General features: G+C 34.2%; 2 protein-coding genes, 3 non-coding genes and 1 pseudogene across 7 annotated transcripts in view; 1 reads left to right on the top strand and 5 right to left on the bottom strand.

The window, feature by feature from the left end:
* LOC139889442 (uncharacterized) overlaps positions 1–2,426 on the bottom strand; it is a 34,436-nt gene extending 32,010 nt beyond the window's left edge. Inside the window, exons 1-3 of the mRNA XM_071872396.1 lie at positions 2,309–2,426; positions 2,107–2,177; positions 1,911–1,924 (exon numbers count right to left, since the gene is read on the bottom strand). Coding sequence (XP_071728497.1) covers positions 1,911–1,924; positions 2,107–2,177; positions 2,309–2,426 — 203 coding nt within the window. The remainder of the gene's footprint in view (positions 1–1,910; positions 1,925–2,106; positions 2,178–2,308) is intronic.
* A 2,481-nt stretch (positions 2,427–4,907) lies between these two features.
* LOC139892647 (topless-related protein 1-like) lies at positions 4,908–12,090 on the top strand. Of its 3 annotated transcripts, none has more exons than XM_071875754.1 (25): positions 4,908–5,025; positions 5,646–5,748; positions 5,855–6,034; positions 6,138–6,251; positions 6,344–6,502; positions 6,573–6,750; positions 6,856–6,979; positions 7,058–7,164; positions 7,245–7,413; positions 7,506–7,615; positions 7,698–7,767; positions 7,881–7,954; positions 8,032–8,127; positions 8,210–8,433; positions 8,519–8,753; positions 8,842–9,006; positions 9,102–9,188; positions 9,472–9,618; positions 9,688–9,798; positions 9,923–10,102; positions 10,225–10,353; positions 10,493–10,588; positions 10,686–10,874; positions 10,955–11,112; positions 11,643–12,090. In XM_071875754.1, the coding sequence occupies exons 2-25, from the start codon at positions 5,669–5,671 to the stop codon at positions 11,857–11,859; spliced, it is 3,399 nt and encodes a 1,132-aa protein (XP_071731855.1). In that variant the 5' UTR covers positions 4,908–5,025; positions 5,646–5,668; the 3' UTR covers positions 11,860–12,090. The 3 variants fall into 3 exon arrangements, with proteins under 3 accessions (XP_071731855.1, XP_071731857.1, XP_071731856.1); XM_071875755.1 differs by lacking the exon at positions 4,908–5,025 and adding an exon at positions 5,123–5,159; XM_071875756.1 differs by lacking the exon at positions 9,102–9,188.
* Positions 12,091–12,610: 520 nt separating this feature from the next.
* LOC139895437 (U1 spliceosomal RNA) lies at positions 12,611–12,773 on the bottom strand. The gene has a single exon (XR_011775885.1). It is a non-coding gene; the product is annotated as a U1 spliceosomal RNA (small nuclear RNA).
* A 455-nt stretch (positions 12,774–13,228) lies between these two features.
* Positions 13,229–13,425, bottom strand: LOC139895448 (U2 spliceosomal RNA). Its single transcript, XR_011775895.1, has one exon. It is a non-coding gene; the product is annotated as a U2 spliceosomal RNA (small nuclear RNA).
* An 873-nt stretch (positions 13,426–14,298) lies between these two features.
* On the bottom strand, positions 14,299–14,457 carry LOC139895435 (U1 spliceosomal RNA). The gene has a single exon (XR_011775883.1). It is a non-coding gene; the product is annotated as a U1 spliceosomal RNA (small nuclear RNA).
* Positions 14,458–15,010: 553 nt separating this feature from the next.
* LOC139895468 (U2 spliceosomal RNA) lies at positions 15,011–15,193 on the bottom strand (annotated as a pseudogene).
* Between the last annotated feature and the right edge of the window lie 1,503 nt (positions 15,194–16,696).

Consider the following 16,696-nt stretch of genomic DNA (forward strand, 5'->3'; position numbering starts at 1 on the left):
TTTATGACCTTAAATACATACTTTTAAGCCTATTAAGACGATTTACTGACTTAGTACTATTTGACTTAGGTTGAGGACTTTCGGACCGATTACTTGCACACCTTTTCCGAACCAACTTTACGACTACATTATCATTGTGAGTTATAGCATTCCCTTTTTACTTTAACTTATTTTGGGAACTGAGAATACATGCGGATTTTATGTTTTACATACTAGGCACGAGTACTTAAACTTATATATGTGTGGGTTATACAACGGCATAAACATTCCCTTTAGCTCGGTAACGTTTAATCATTGGTTTTTGAACCGTGAACGCGAATCTTAGATATGGATCCATAGGGTTTGACATCCCCACTCGGGCTAGTAGCGCTAGCATTTAACGAGTGTTTAATACTTCGTAGACATACGCACTTGCCAAGTGTACTTTCAGGGGGTATAAACGTTAAGTTAGTTACCAAGTGCCCACGGTTAACATATACTTTATCATACTGTTTTGAAACGCTCTTTGTAGCACTGAAATCTCGTGGCCTACCTTACTTACTGTTATACTTAAACTATAGCTCACCAACCTTTGTGTTGACGTTTTAAAGCATGTTTTTCTCAGGTGCTTGAGGTTAGCTTCCGATGTGTACTAGTCGTGCTGTAGACACCCGCTGCTTAGAGTTGTTATCGCATGAACTACTTTATTTTGCATTCAAATATTAGTACTTTTGAACTATGACTTGTAACGACCGTTGTGGTCACATACACTTATTATTTGCTTCTACTTAGTGAAGCATGCTTTGGGATTGTGAAACATTCGATGTTGGTTTAGACATCACTTTATTGATGAATGCAAACTCTTTTGAAAACGCATATAGTACTTAACCTTGTAATGATCCTGTTGTTGATGATTCGTACACGATGGTTTTGTACGGGGCATCACATCTATAAATACGAATTATCGTTCATTTTACCGGACACGGGAATGGATTAATAGTTAATGGACTCATTAAAACAGGGGTGGATTACATTCAAGGGTAATTGGTGTAATTGTTAACAAAGTAGTAAAACCTTGGATTACACGCAGTCGATAACCTGGTGTATTCATTAAACAAAGTATTAAGACCTTGTTACAGTTCGAATCCCCAATTAGTTGTAATATTTGACTTCGGGTATAAGGATAATTTGACGAAGATCCTCGCACTTTATATTTATGACTGATGGACTATTATGGACAAAACCGTATGGACATATCGAACATTCCAGGACAAAGGACAATTAACCCATGGTAATAAACTAAAATCAACACGTCGAACATCATGATTACGGAAGTTTAAATAAGCATAATTCCTTTATTTCATATTTCATCGCACTTTTATTTACTGTCATTTTATTTATCGCACTTTTAATTATCGTACTTTTTAATTATCGCAATTTCATTTATCGTCATTTTATCGCACTTTAATTTATCGCACTTTAATTATTGTCATTTACTTTATGCTTTAAATTAAGTTGTATTTATATTTAATATTTTTACATTAGGTTTTAACTGCGACTAAAGTTTTAAAATCGACAAACCGGTCATTAAACGGTAAAAACCCCCTTTTATAATAATAATATTATATATATATATATATTTATATATTTACAAATATAGTTTTAAAAATATAGCGTTAAACTTGGCTAGCTCCCTGTGGAACGAACCGGACTTACTAAAAACTACACTACTGTACAATTAGGTACACTGCCTATAAGTGTTGTAGCAAGGTTTAGGTATATCCACTCTATAAATAAATAGATAACTTGTGTAAAATTGTATCGTATTTAATAGTATTTCCTAGTAAAAATATAACTATTTTGTATACACCCCTACGCACATCAACCAACAACATCAGTCGATTCATTAAAAACACTACCACTACAACTACCCTTTCGACGCTTCCTACTATTAGACATAATTTTACTTTTAACAAATTAGGTATAACATCAAAAGACAACAACAATTATTGAAGAACATAAAAGAACAAACCACTTATAACAACAATGAAAGAAACAACAACATAATTAGTAAAGACAAAAAATGCAAAAAACAGTAGAAAAAACCAAAAAAGAATCAGTATATACCTTAAACAGTAAACACAAAGCAGCAACTACCAACAAAACTTGCAACACAAACGACACAACCATGAATACCCCTAGCAGCAAGCAGAAAACAAATGTAGCAACAAAGAAAAAATAAAGTAAAAACACAAAGATAAAACAACAATCAAACACATAAAAACCACCATGCAAACAACCAAAAACTCCACAAACATAAAAAACATACCTTCAAGAGTAAACAAGAAGACGAAAACAGAAACACCAACAGCAAAAACACCTGCAATAACCACAAACACATATAAAAACCCAAATTTCCAACAATGTACAACATAATCATCTTCCATCAACAGTAAAATTCCGATTGAAAACACAAACAACAAAAAAATGTCACTTACAGATGCGGAGGACAATCTTCAATAAAGTTGAAATTAACAGAGAAAAGGAACAGAAAACCCTAATCAATAGAGAAAAATCGCCAGCAAAAGGAAGAAAGAAAGCAGAAGAAGGAAAGACAGATGAGAAGCAAATGCATGATATAAACCTAGATAAGCGTTCGTTAACTTCTCAAACAAACACGTGCCCCACTATAAAGCCACGTTTAGCCCACTAACAAACAATTAGGAACAGTAACAAACGGCACATAAAACCCCCAAAACTTAAAACCAAACGATATATACCACTTGGGCCAATATAACTTATGAAATCACAAAAGTTTAAAATTATTTTTTTTATTAGATGTGTTTTATTGACAAACAAAATATATTAAAAAATTTCTTTGTTTTCAACTGCATGGTCCATATACAAGTTCCACCAACAATCATAGATTCATAGCTATCAACTCTGAATTTAACGAGGTTGGTTGACAGCCCGTGCATTATTGTGGGTGTGGTATTGTCTTTTTTTGAGGTGATTTTTAATGTGTTTGTGATATTGTTGGTATATTTTATTCTAATTGTTATTGTTACTGCGTGAAACGTTTCTTAAGCAAAAATATTAAATAATTAGCTTATATGCACATGTACATAATACGTCTTTAAGCATTTCTCATTTTGACTACATAAAGAAGCTAAAAGTTCATTGTTTTGTTGTGATATTTTTCATCTACTTTAAAAGCTTAGTTAATCATCTGATGATTGCATTTTTCATTTTAATTACAAACGCAAATTTTAAGTGCATCTAACTGGGCATTTGCCTGCGTGTTACGGTGTTAAGTCATTTTTAAAGAAAAACTATTATAGATTATTTTAATAATTTAAATTACAATACACATATATTTTAAATGGTATAAAGCGTAGCGTTTGCCGTAACTTACATTATTTTAATTTGTGTCTATAAATACATTATTAAATAATAATAAAGAAACAAAATTACTCTTATTTTTTTTATAAAAAATTATACTCTGAAATAAGTTGTAGTATTCATACAAATACAATATAACTTAAATGTAAAAAGGATAAAAGAATATTTCAAAGAAATAAACAAAAAAATATATTTTTCTAGTAAATTTTAAAAAGATTTTGCTAATGACAGCAATAAAGGATGTCGTTAACGTACACAAAAGAGTTGCACATGACGTTTATTTATTGACTTTATAGTGGCGGTAATTAGCAAAATCATTAAAAAAAAATACAAACATAATGTAACTAAAATGAAAATTCAAAAAGGGAATAAAGGAAGTTAAAAAACATAGGAAAAAAATGTTTGATGAGGTAAGGGTGAGAGGGGAAGAAATGTTTTTAAAAAAATTGTGCGTAGGTCAGTTATCTCCAGCCATACTACGACACACAAACCACTCGGGTGGTACTAACATTCCTAATTATAATGTTTCTAGCTTAATGATTTTAGCTTAAGGGGAAAAAAAGATAGAAATAGTCAAATAGAAGACTATCTACTTTAGTATATAAGATAGTAGTAATAATAATTACGGACTAATAGTATATTTGACTAACACAACCCTGTAAATTTGACTACGATCTATTTTCACTTGACAAAATATTAACTTATGTAATTTGTCAAATTCTTGTTCCAATTTTTTTCATTATTTTACCTAGTACTATTTGTTTTGTAGAAAAAAACTCAGAAAAATAAAAATTAATAAAAAAAAATGCTCCTAGAATGACATATAAACACTGGTAGCCACTCAGCCAAGTTATATTAAAAAGTGCGAAACAAAGTTTTTCTTCTTGTATAAATCAATTAACTAAACTTTAGCAAGTGGACACATGTTTCTGAACACGGGAAGCATAAATAAATAGTACTCGTATATTTTTTCCGAATATTTAGGTACCTTTTACCAAATACGAGCACGAGTGGGCTACTTAAATAAACTCATATCGTCTACTTTTTACTCCTTTCTCAATTTCTCATCTCATTTATTCAAAATCTCATCAATTTTTCAGTCATGGTCATCAACTCACACCACCAGAAATTTCACATTCAAAAACAAATAATTCGGGACCCACTCATTACCCTTAACTTTCATAAAATCCCACACCGTCCGATCATCTCTGCTCACTGAACAACCTGGTCCCACATCAAATCAACGGCTGTAAATATATCTTTATTTTAAGTAGTGAAGTACGATATCATTATTATTGCACAGTTAAGCCGCAGGACACTGTCGGTCAGAGATTCCAAGCCGATGAGCCAAGCCGGCTCATGTGGGACCTACATAAAATACCAGCATAACAACTTATCACTTGATTATCAGTGATAAGTAGTTCTGCTTATCAAAGTTTATTTTCATATCATATCCTCTATCCTCACCCATTTCTATAAAAACCACCATTTCTGCAAAAAATGATATTTTAATTTTCTCTGTTTATTAGAGGTGGTAGAGAGAGAAAAAAAGTACCCAGAAAGAGATATACATATAGAAACTATATCTATAGATACAGAGAGAGAAATCTCTCTGCTTTCATCTTCATCAATCAATTTGCTAAGGTTAGTTTTCCTTATATTTTTTGTTATTTTGTTATTTTTTTATTTTTATTTTGTCTTTATTTTTTTTAGTATTAGTATTTTCTCTCTCTTAACTGTGAAGCCTTTTTCTTTAATTTTGCATCTTAGGATTCCCAGTAGGTTTAAAGCTGCTTTCTTTATCTGATTAGTCACACGAATTTAAATTTGATGAATATTTTGTCTATAATTTATCAAAAAGATTAAAACTTTAGTTTTTTTTATATATGTCGGTCCATGATTAAATAATCTTGAAAAAATTGGGATTTTTATAAAGACTTGAACTTTGAAGATCAAGTTTCTTAAAGATCTGGTTTTTGGTTGGGGGTTTGGGGAAATTTTGCCTAAGATAATAAATCAGAAGTACTACAATTAAAGTTTTTGAATTTCGTGTTAAGCAAGAAATAATTGTTTACTAAATATGGGTATTTATTATTTTTGTTAATAAATACAGAGTTAATTTATTTAGATGAAGTTAGTGGTAGCTGAAAGTCTGAAACTGACCCTTTTTAAATTTAATTTTGTATTTATATTTTTTTTACAGGAGGTTTTATTTTAAAATGAATCTGCTTTTTTATAACCTTAACTACATTAACCTGATTTAGGGCAAAAGGGGTTGCAACTTGCAATGTCTTCTCTGAGCAGAGAACTAGTGTTCTTAATTTTACAGTTTCTTGATGAAGAAAAATTCAAGGAGACTGTTCACAAGTGAGTCTTTAATTACCTTATTACATTTCCCTTCAGATAAACTATTTTCTTTTGTGAAATTTATTAAAAAAAAAGATATTAACTTATAGAAATTTATCATATATAGGCTTGAACAAGAATCAGGGTTTTTCTTTAACATGAAGTATTTTGAGGATGAGGTGCACAATGGTAATTGGGATGAGGTTGAAAAATACCTATCTGGTTTCACTAAAGTGGATGATAATAGGTATTCAATGAAGATATTTTTTGAAATTAGGAAGCAAAAGTATCTTGAAGCATTGGATAAGTAAGCCCTAATCTCAATTTATTTAACTTTAATCAGTCTTATTACTTATAATGTTTCTTGATTACACTTGAATAATTTTGAATACTTGAAATTTGTTTGATAGGCATGACAGGTCCAAGGGTGTTGAGATACTTGTAAAAGATCTTAAAGTGTTTGCTTCATTTAATGAAGACCTTTTTAAAGAGATAACTCAATTGTTGACTTTGGAGAATTTTAGGTACTATATAGTAAATGTTAACATTTTCTAAACTCTGATACCAATTTGGGAGTATTTGTAGATATGTTTATATCAATTTCTTTGCATTTTAGGGAGAATGAGCAATTGTCTAAATATGGAGATACTAAGTCGGCTCGAGCTATAATGTTGGTTGAGCTTAAGAAGCTTATCGAAGCAAATCCTTTGTTTCGTGACAAGTTGCAATTTCCTAATCTAAAGAATTCAAGATTACGGACTCTAATTAACCAGAGGTAAACTGTCAAGCAATTGATAAGTAATATGTTTCACATCATAAAATGCTTATTACTATATGCATTGCAGCTTAAACTGGCAGCACCAACTCTGCAAAAACCCAAGACCAAATCCTGATATCAAAACTTTATTCGTAGACCATTCGTGTGGACAACCAAACGGTGCACGTGCACCATCACCGGCTAACAATCCTCTGCTCGGTTCATTACCAAAAGCTGGTGGCTTTCCACCACTCGGTGCACATGGGGTCTGTTATTTACCTATAACTTTTCACCCCATTTGTATTTTGATATCCTTTTTATAGTTAATAATTAATGGAAATATAATTAATAAGTTAGTTATTTCTGTTTAGCCTTTCCAACCGACACCAGCTCCGGTACCAACGCCCCTTGCGGGTTGGATGTCAAATCCACCAGCTGTATCTCATCCAACGATATCTGGTAGTGCAATTGGTCTCGGTAGTCCTTCTATTTCAGGTAACGTTACATAAATTGACTCTTTACGACAAACTCTCTGTGTCTTGTTAACACATTTTTGTTCGGTTACGTTTGCAGCTGCTTTGAAGCATCCAAGGACTCCAACGAATCCTTCTTTAGATTACTCGTCTGCAGAGATCGATCATATGAGTAAAAGAACGAGGCCCATGGGGATAACGGATGAGGTAGTACAATAATTTCATGTTAAAATTTTAAAATATTAATATTAATAAATGTAGTAATGATCACTTGTTGAATCACATAGGGAAACTTGCCGGTTAACGCGTTACCCGTATCGTTCCCCGGGCATGTGGGTCACAGTCAGGCATTTAATGCACCGGATGACTTGCCAAAAACGGTTGCACGTACTCTAAACCAGGGTTCATCTCCGATGAGCATGGACTTTCATCCTATTCAACAAACTTTACTTTTAGGTAATCATTCGTTATGTTTAACTCTTGTAGCTTTTTGTCGTGTACCAACGTTTGAATATTGACTTTGGTTGGCGTAAACGTTATTGCATCAGTTGGAACAAATGTGGGAGATATAGGATTGTGGGAAGTCGGTTCGCGGGAAAAGTTAGTTCTCAAGAATTTCAAAGTATGGAATCTAAGTGCGTGTTCAGTGCCTCTCCAGGTACGTAAAGATTCATAAAAAGTCAACATAGAAGTGAACTATTAATTTCACAATTCTTGAATCTTTAACATGAGGAATGCAGGCTGCTCTAGTGAAAGATCCCGGTGTCTCTGTTAACCGTGTAATTTGGAGTCCAGATGGTTCGTTGTTCGGTAAGTTCAACTAACATAATGTTTTGTGCAGTATTCTATATGTAATATACTAAAATGTCCCTGCACAAGCAAAATAATAATCGATTTTTTGGTTTCTCTGTTATTATGAACAGGAGTTGCATACTCGAGGCACATTGTACAAATCTATTCGTATCACGGAGGTGATGACGTGCGACAAAATGTCGAGGTATGTACGTGTGTAAAATCAGTAAATGACAATATTTTTTTAATTTTATTTTCAAATGAAAATATTTTTTCATGTAGATTGATGCTCATGTTGGTGGAGTAAATGATCTTGCATTCTCTCATCCCAGCAAGCAGCTCTGCGTGATAACGTGTGGGGACGACAAGACGATAAAGGTATGTTTTTTGTGGTATATTATTATTGGTCAACGCGTACTTGGCGATATTTAATTTGCTAATCCCGATTTTTTATACATAGGTCTGGGATGCGACGACAGGTGTAAAAAAGTACACATTTGAAGGTCATGAAGCTCCTGTATATTCTGTATGTCCTCACTATAAAGAGAACATTCAGTTTATATTTTCAACGGCTCTTGATGGGAAGATTAAAGCGTGGTTGTATGATAACATGGGCTCACGAGTTGATTACGAGGCTCCCGGTCGGTGGTGCACGACAATGGCGTACAGTGCTGATGGAACCAGGTTTCATGCCAGCTGGACTTATGTGATATTATCATTACCCTTTTATTGTACAGTATAAAGTATATTAGTAGTGATTTTTTTTCAGGCTTTTTTCATGTGGGACCAGTAAAGATGGGGAGTCGCACATAGTAGAATGGAACGAGAGTGAAGGGGCTGTGAAAAGAACGTATTTGGGTTTCCGAAAACGATCTTTAGGTGTTGTGCAATTCGATACAACCAAAAACCGGTTTTTGGCAGCTGGTGATGATTTTTCGATTAAATATTGGGATATGGACAATGTACAGCTTTTAACAAGTGTTGATGCTGATGGAGGTCTTCCGGTAATACCTTCGTTTCATATAATGTTTATATTTTTAAAGATGAAAATGATGAAAAATATAATATTGTTGTTGATTATATTTAAAAAAGGCAAGCCCGCGCATCAGATTTAACAAAGATGGCGCTCTCTTGGCTGTTTCTGCTAACGACAACGGTATCAAAATTTTGGCAAATTCTGATGGTCTTCGATTACTGCGCACTTTTGAAAATCTTTCATTTGATGCTGCTAATTCTAGGACTCCCGAGGCTGCAAAGGTTTCGTGTTTTTAGATTAACTACAACCAAGTACAAATTTACCTGTTTTGTTTCGTGTCTTAAACTCATAGTCACTATGATGTTTTCAAATGCAGCCTACCATAAACCCAATATCGGCTGCAGCCGCTAGTAACGCTGCACTAGCCGAAAGGGTTGGATCCGGTGGTTCCATATCTGCAGCGGTTAGTACCCGTTTTATACATTTGTACTAACATGCAAGGTGGAAAAAATCGCTACTCGGGAGTATTCGGATGTTGACCAAGTTTGACTTTGACCGATTTTGACCAATTTTGACGGATTTTCTGAGTTATCCCGAGTTTTGGCCGAGTTTAACCAATTTTGACCGAGTACTCCCTGAGTTGCAAAAACCGACTACTCACAAAGTACTTCCGAGTTCTGCAACACTGGTAACATGTACATAATATTGTGTTAGTGATTATAGTATGGTGTTTTTGTGAATGTTAGAACGGAGAGGCTAGAAATATGGCCGATGTGAAACCTAGAATCGGGGATGAATCTAACGACAAATCGAAGATTTGGAAACTTACTGAAATAAGTGAAGCTTCTCAGTGTCGATCGTTAAAACTCCCAGAGAACATGAGAGTAACAAAGGTATACTTATCACATGTGTCTTCTAAAATGTTTGTGTAGAAATTAACATGTGATTTGTTGATGACACAGATATCAAGATTGATATATACAAATTCAGGAAATGCGATTTTGGCATTAGCATCGAATGCTATTCACTTGTTGTGGAAATGGCAACGTAATGAGCGTAACTCAAGTGGCAAGGTGAGAGTGATGCTAATTATATTACTGATTAAGAAAAGCTTTGCAACTCAAATATGGTTGTGAACTAATGATATAGCTGTTAAAAAAATAATAATAATCGAAAAGTGCTGAATCCTTACTGCAGGCAACAGCTGGTGTTTCACCGCAACTATGGCAACCTTCGAGTGGAATTTTGATGACTAACGATGTTGCTGAGACTAATCCCGAAGAATCTGTCGCATGTTTTGCTTTGTCTAAAAACGACTCTTATGTTATGTCCGCATCGGGAGGAAAAATCTCTTTATTCAATATGATGACATTCAAGGTGATATTAGGATATCATCTTTACAATTGTTTGACTTAACAATTGTCCATTTGACCTAAGTCAACGTTTTTTTAACTGTTGGAACTGATTTGGCTAATCGAGTAAAATGACGTGAACTGCAGACAATGACAACATTCATGCCTCCGCCACCTGCAGCAACGTTTCTCGCTTTCCATCCGCAAGACAACAATATAATAGCAATTGGCATGGATGATTCGACAATCCAAATCTACAACGTTCGTGTTGATGAGGTAAAAACGCATCCATTTTTATCGCTTTATGATTGCAAAACATCAAACCTATTGTGCTAGCCTTTAGCATGTTTTATGTGGTTTTTGAGCCTCGGATATTCGATTTTTTAATAATAAAAATCCCATTTTTCTTGTAAAGGTTAAAAGCAAGCTTAAAGGCCACTCCAAAAGAATCACGGGTCTCGCATTTTCGCACGTGCTAAATGTCTTGGTCTCATCTGGTGCCGATGCTCAGGTTAGTGAAGATACAAGCTTCTTAAATATTTATAATAACAGACTTGAGATTTTCGTTTCATGTCTATTGATTAACTGTTTTTATGTTAATTACTTAGATATGTGTATGGAGTTCTGATGGGTGGGAAAAGCAAAAATCAAGATACGTCCAACTTCCGCCAGGGAGAACACCGTCACCACAATCTGACACTCGTGTGCAGTTTCATCACGATCAGACTCATTTTCTCGTTGTTCACGAGACTCAACTTGCTATTTACGAAGCGACAAAACTTGAATGCGTTAAGCAGGTAATACTTCGACTGTCGTCCAAGGTTCTTCATTTATGATTACTGTAAACATTGTGGTAATAATACAAATAATTTTTCAGTGGATTCAACGTGAATCATCAGCACCAATATCGCATGCAACCTTTTCATGTGATAGTCAACTGATATATGCAAGTTTCTTGGATGCAACCATTTGTGTGTTCACTGCATCCCACCTTCGCCTTCGATGTCGGATTAATCCTTCTGCATATCTTCCGAGGTAAAATCGCCTCAGCTACGGTAAAAACCACTGCTGTAAAAGTCGGCCGAGTTGGCCGACGCGTCGGTTTGGGGACTAGTCCCTCCCGACCCGCCCAAAAACGTCTGAAAAGTCGGGTCAAAGTCGGGCTGAGTCAGCCGACGCGTCGGTTCGAGTACTAGTTTGTCCCGAATCGCCCTAAAACGTCTGAAAAGCCGGGTTGAGTCGGGCCGTGTTACGTCGGAATCGGTCAAACTCAGTCAAAGTCAATGTTATGTAAATTTTTTTTAATTAGTTTTTATGCCATATATGTATGTTTGAAATATTTATGTTTTACGTCTAGTAAAAAAAATACGAGTAACTTAGAGTACGTTTAGTTGCGGAAATTTTTTCTAGTGTTCATCTCCATTTTCTTTAAATGGTAGTGTTTTTATCCCTTAATACCTAGTGAAATATTTAAAAAACGAGTTCAAATGTGTCTCTAATTTCGGGTTTTGTCAGAAGTTAAAGTTTGTTTATTTATCATTGACAAAAACTCAAATTTTGTATAGTAACGTGAATGTCCACCCGATCGTGATTGCTGCACATCCACAAGAACCGAATCAATTTGCATTAGGGCTTTCAGATGGAATTGTTCATGTTTTGGAGCCTCTAGAATCTGATGGCAAATGGGGGGTCCCACCACCGCCTGAAAATGGTTCCACAAGCACTGCACAAGCTACACCTCCAGCTACCGGTTCAAGTTCAGAACAACCGAACCAGAGGTGACTGAGTTGATCTAATTATTGTGCAGTTCCATTTTAGTAGGTATGTTGCATTGATGCTGCACTTGGTTCTGTTGTTATTAGAGTGGGAACTTTTATTTACCTTTTTTTGGTGGTTTTAGTTTGTAAGTGCAGGTAAAAAAAATTGTAATTTTGTTGGTTGATTGACTTGATCTAACTGTTTATGTAAGATGATGTGAAGGGTAAATGCCATTAATCTGATGTTATTTCTCCATCTTTTAGAATGAAGCCCAAAATTGGTTCTTTTTTCTGTTATCAACTCTGAAGCAATCTATGAAAACCGCATAATGGAATTGAAAATTATTATTGAATGGTACGTGAACATTCGACACTTGAAACTGGGTGCTTGATAAACCAAGTGATTGATTATTAATAACTTAACTATGCACCATTAATGCGTAAGCTTACCTTAAACACTGTCAAGTGCTACTTTTAATCTCATTGTTTCTCAACGAGTTTGCTGTCAGTTGCATAATATATCAACAGTTTCTGGCAATTCACTTGTAAAAATTTTACTTGGATAATAAATGTACACATGCTATATATAATTTTGTTGCATGGTTAAGTATAATTGTCTCTACTCTCATAAATGTCATAAGTAATAATCTTAAATAAATAGAGTTACCAAAGTCTAAGCACATGTAAAAATTAATTTGCTTGCAATGTTTAGCAACATCACAAAAGTTTAAACTGTCTACTAGACTTCATAATAAACATTAGGGACTAATGATTGGGTAAGGACTGCACGAACACAAGCCCTTGCTAACACAAATTATGACATAGGTTCAACCACTTGAGCAGACCTTAAACTAGCACCTCTCCGTTATGTGCAATGGAGATCAAGAGGCTAGGCTACGAGCCTTCTTGATCGCTCCAAGACCACGTCAAGATAAGTAACTTTTCCATTACCCTCTGTCACTTTTTATACTACCATTTTCTCTTTTCGTTTTATTATTGCCCCAATGTGGGATCAGACCCGCACCATACAACACATCAATGAATGTGGTGATTTTGCCCAATTTATCCTACCATAAGAAAAACACCATAACCTCACTTTAAGAACATAAAAGCGTTAAAATATCAAAAGCAACTTTGGTGTTCATGACTCATGATCTTCGGCATAGCAGAATCACATATAATTTTCAATCATTTTTCTATCCCTTTAATAATAATTCTGTAAGATGAAAGATAATTTTAATTAGAAATTTAGACGAGAAAGGACATCTGATTTTCAGATAATATATGATCAAAAAATACTCTGCTGAGTATTTATTTCCAATAAATAACATAATGTTTGAATTAACTTACAAATCTATTCGGCATAAATTAGTAAAAGATTTCAACCAACAATTGGAGGGTGAGCCAAGCCCAGCCAGTAGTGCAACGCCAAGGCGACTCATAAAGACCCCGGATAGCAAGCTACCGCAATGGGCCTTTCCCCATAAAAAATAAGATTAATATCAAGTGAGCCGATGGCTCACATATCAGATATTAAACTGATAAGAACAGATACTACACTTGATCTTAGCCAAAAGGCCGAGAAAGGTATGCTTTCTCTCATCTCACACCTTGGTTTTTATAGGCAGTCTTCTGTTTTTTTGTTTCTTTTAATGGGCGTTGTGGGATATAATTGGATGAACCTTCTCTGCTGACTTCATCCTTACGCATGTGCATCTATCAGCCATCTGGAGTTATTTCAAGACTTTGATGTTCAACTTTAAATACTCGAAACTCCAAGTCATTATTAACAGTAATAGCAAAAGACGACATTCAAGATTGATCGTTATAGATATTTATCAATGTTTATATCACCCACTAGAAAACTTACTTGAAAACATATGTGTATATCATGTAAGTTTTTTTAGTGTCATGTCATCTAACATACATTTTAAGTAATTGAGATTTACTTGAAAACATAAGTTTTCTAGTAATACTTGATAACGGGTTTGGAGAGTCAAGCCTCGTAAGAGTTTACTAGACATTGTCGCTGAAATAGCAGGGGTCAAGGGGCAGCGCCCCGCACCGAAAATTTTGGGTACCACCAAAAGTTGCATCCCATATTCTTGTATGGAAATGTTCTGTATCTCTTTATTCCAATGGTATGACTCCAACATAAAATTGCCAAATCTGAGACTAAATTATTTATTTGACCTGGACTTGATTTGTTCTAATCTTCCATTAGGGCTAGTACTGTTTGCTGGCTCTGATTTTTAAGAGTAAGATACACTGTGTAATACGAGTAATGATTGATAAATACAAGCGAGTGATCAGATAACTTGCAACAGCATCTATACTGCTAAGTTTGTATGGAATATATGTCAAATAGTGACTTTTATGTATATTACATTACAAATTAGAATGAAGTAAATTATTATTGCTATTGCTATTGAAATTAATATAAACATTAATGAATAATGATTTGCTGAGGGCTGCGCGAACGCAAACCCAAACACAAATTATGACGTAGTTTCGACCACTTGGACCGACCTTAAACTAGCACATCTCCGTTATGTGCAATGGAGATTACTAGCCTAGACCATGAGCCTTCTTGATCGCTCAAAAATCCCGTCCAGGTAAGTGACTTTTCCATTGCCCTCCTTTACTTTTTATAATACCACCTTTTCTTTTCGCTTTCTTCTTCTCCCAATGTGGGATCACAATTGCACTATATAACACAACAATGAGTGGTGATTTGTCGAATTTTATCGTACCGTAAGAAGAAAAAAACACCATAACCTCAACTTCAATGGACATTATGGCGTTAAAATCATGGCATTTATCTGTGGAATAGAATTAGAATACTAAAATTAAAGCAAAGAGTCAGCTATTAGTCTTCTTGACTACTGATCTTGGGCATATCAATATTACAAACAACTTTCAGTCATTCATCTATCGCCATAAGTTATTGTGAAAAGATAATATTTCGTTAGAAACTTGAATGGATGGAAATTTGTTGTTAGAATATTATGTGATCAAACAACTAACTGATATGTGACTTAGCACTCAGTATCTGTATGAAAAATTTTTTTGACTAACAACTATAGGGTGAGTGAGCCAAGCAAATTCAATACTGCAACAAGGTTACTCACAAAATATATCTATTTTCACAATTAAAAGGTTTCGACTAACATTTGGAGGGGTGATCAAGGCCAAGGCAATAGTGCAACAACAAAGCGACTCATAAAGACCCAGTAGTTAACTATTATCGTGGGTCTTTCCTAATAAAAAATAAGATTATTGTCGAGTGAACGAACGGTTTACATAGCAGATGTTAACTACACTTGATCTTAGCCCAGACAAAAGGCTGGGAAAGGTATGTTTTTCCTCATCTCAGGACTTTGTTTTAAATGATATACTCCATTAAAAATAATAGAGAACATCAGACACAATAAGCAGTAATTACAAGTGTCTAATTATGGGTAAAGGTGTTTAATTATAGCTCAAAGCAGTAATTACAACTTTTGTCTCTGCTCAATTGCTTCTGTACACAATAGTTTTACAAAGATAATAAATCTGTAGGTGTACCATATACTAAAAACATATATTATGTCCGACTATAACCATCCTTAAAAATTAAATTCCTCCACCGCGAAGTTGAGGTTATAACTGATGACACATTGGACGAGTTCAACTAATTTATAAGATAATTTAATACTAGCTATCGAAGATGAAGTCTTTAACTTGAAAAATATTTTGTGTTAGAGACGTGACCCACGTTATGAAATGTCCCGTTCTTATTGATTAAAAACGTTCCATATTAATTGATTTCGTTGCGAGGTTTTGACCTCTATATGAGACGTTTTTCAAAGACTGCATTCATTTTTAAAACAAACCATAACCTTTATTTCATAAATAAAGGTTTAAAAAGCTTTACGTAGATTATCAAATAATGATAATCTAAAATATCCTGTTTACACACGACCATTACATAATGGTTTACAATACAAATATGTTACATCGAAATCAGTTTCTTGAATGCAGTTTTTACACAATATCATACAAACATGGATTCCAAATCTTGTCCTTATTTTAGTATGCAACAGCGGAAGCTCTTAATATTCACCTGAGAATAAACATGCTTTAAACGTCAACAAAAATGTTGGTGAGTTATAGGTTTAACCTATATATATCAAATCGTAACAATATACCACAAGATTTCATATTTCAATACACATCCCATACATAGAGATAAAAATCATTCATATGGTGAACACCTGGTAACCGACAATAACAAGATGCATATATAAGAATATCCCCATCATTCCGGGACACCCTTCGGATATGATATAAATTTCGAAGTACTAAAGCATCCGGTACTTTGGATGGGGTTTGTTAGGCCCAATAGATCTATCTTTAGGATTCGCGTCAATTAGGGTGTCTGTTCCCTAATTCTTAGATTACCAGACTTAATAAAAAAGGGGCATATTCGATTTCGATAATTCAACCATAGAATGTAGTTTCACGTACTTGTGTCTATTTTGTAAATCATTTATAAAACCTGCATGTATTCTCATCCCAAAAATATTAGATTTTAAAAGTGGGACTATAACTCACTTTCACAGATTTTTACTTCGTCGGGAAGTAAGACTTGGCCACTGGTTGATTCACGAACCTATAACAATATATACATATATATCAAAGTATGTTCAAAATATATTTACAACACTTTTAATATATTTTGATGTTTTAAGTTTATTAAGTCAGCTGTCCTCGTTAGTAACCTACAACTAGTTGTCCACAGTTAGATGTACAGAAATAAATCGATAAATATTATCTTGAATCAATCCACGACCCAGTGTATACGTATCTCAGTATTGATC

This window comes from Rutidosis leptorrhynchoides, chromosome 2, assembly GCF_046630445.1.
Source record: "Rutidosis leptorrhynchoides isolate AG116_Rl617_1_P2 chromosome 2, CSIRO_AGI_Rlap_v1, whole genome shotgun sequence".
Lineage (NCBI taxonomy): Eukaryota > Viridiplantae > Streptophyta > Magnoliopsida > Asterales > Asteraceae > Rutidosis > Rutidosis leptorrhynchoides.

Excerpts from the sequence above, each read along its gene's own strand:
- LOC139892647 (XM_071875754.1), top strand. The coding sequence starts at position 5,669 with ATGTCTTCTCTGAGCAGAGAACTAGTGTTCTTAATTTTACAGTTTCTT. Across the intron at positions 9,007-9,101 it reads GGACTCCCGAGGCTGCAAAG|CCTACCATAAACCCAATATC; the intron begins GTTTCGTGTTTT and ends TTTCAAATGCAG. Across the intron at positions 11,113-11,642 it reads CCTTCTGCATATCTTCCGAG|TAACGTGAATGTCCACCCGA; the intron begins GTAAAATCGCCT and ends AATTTTGTATAG.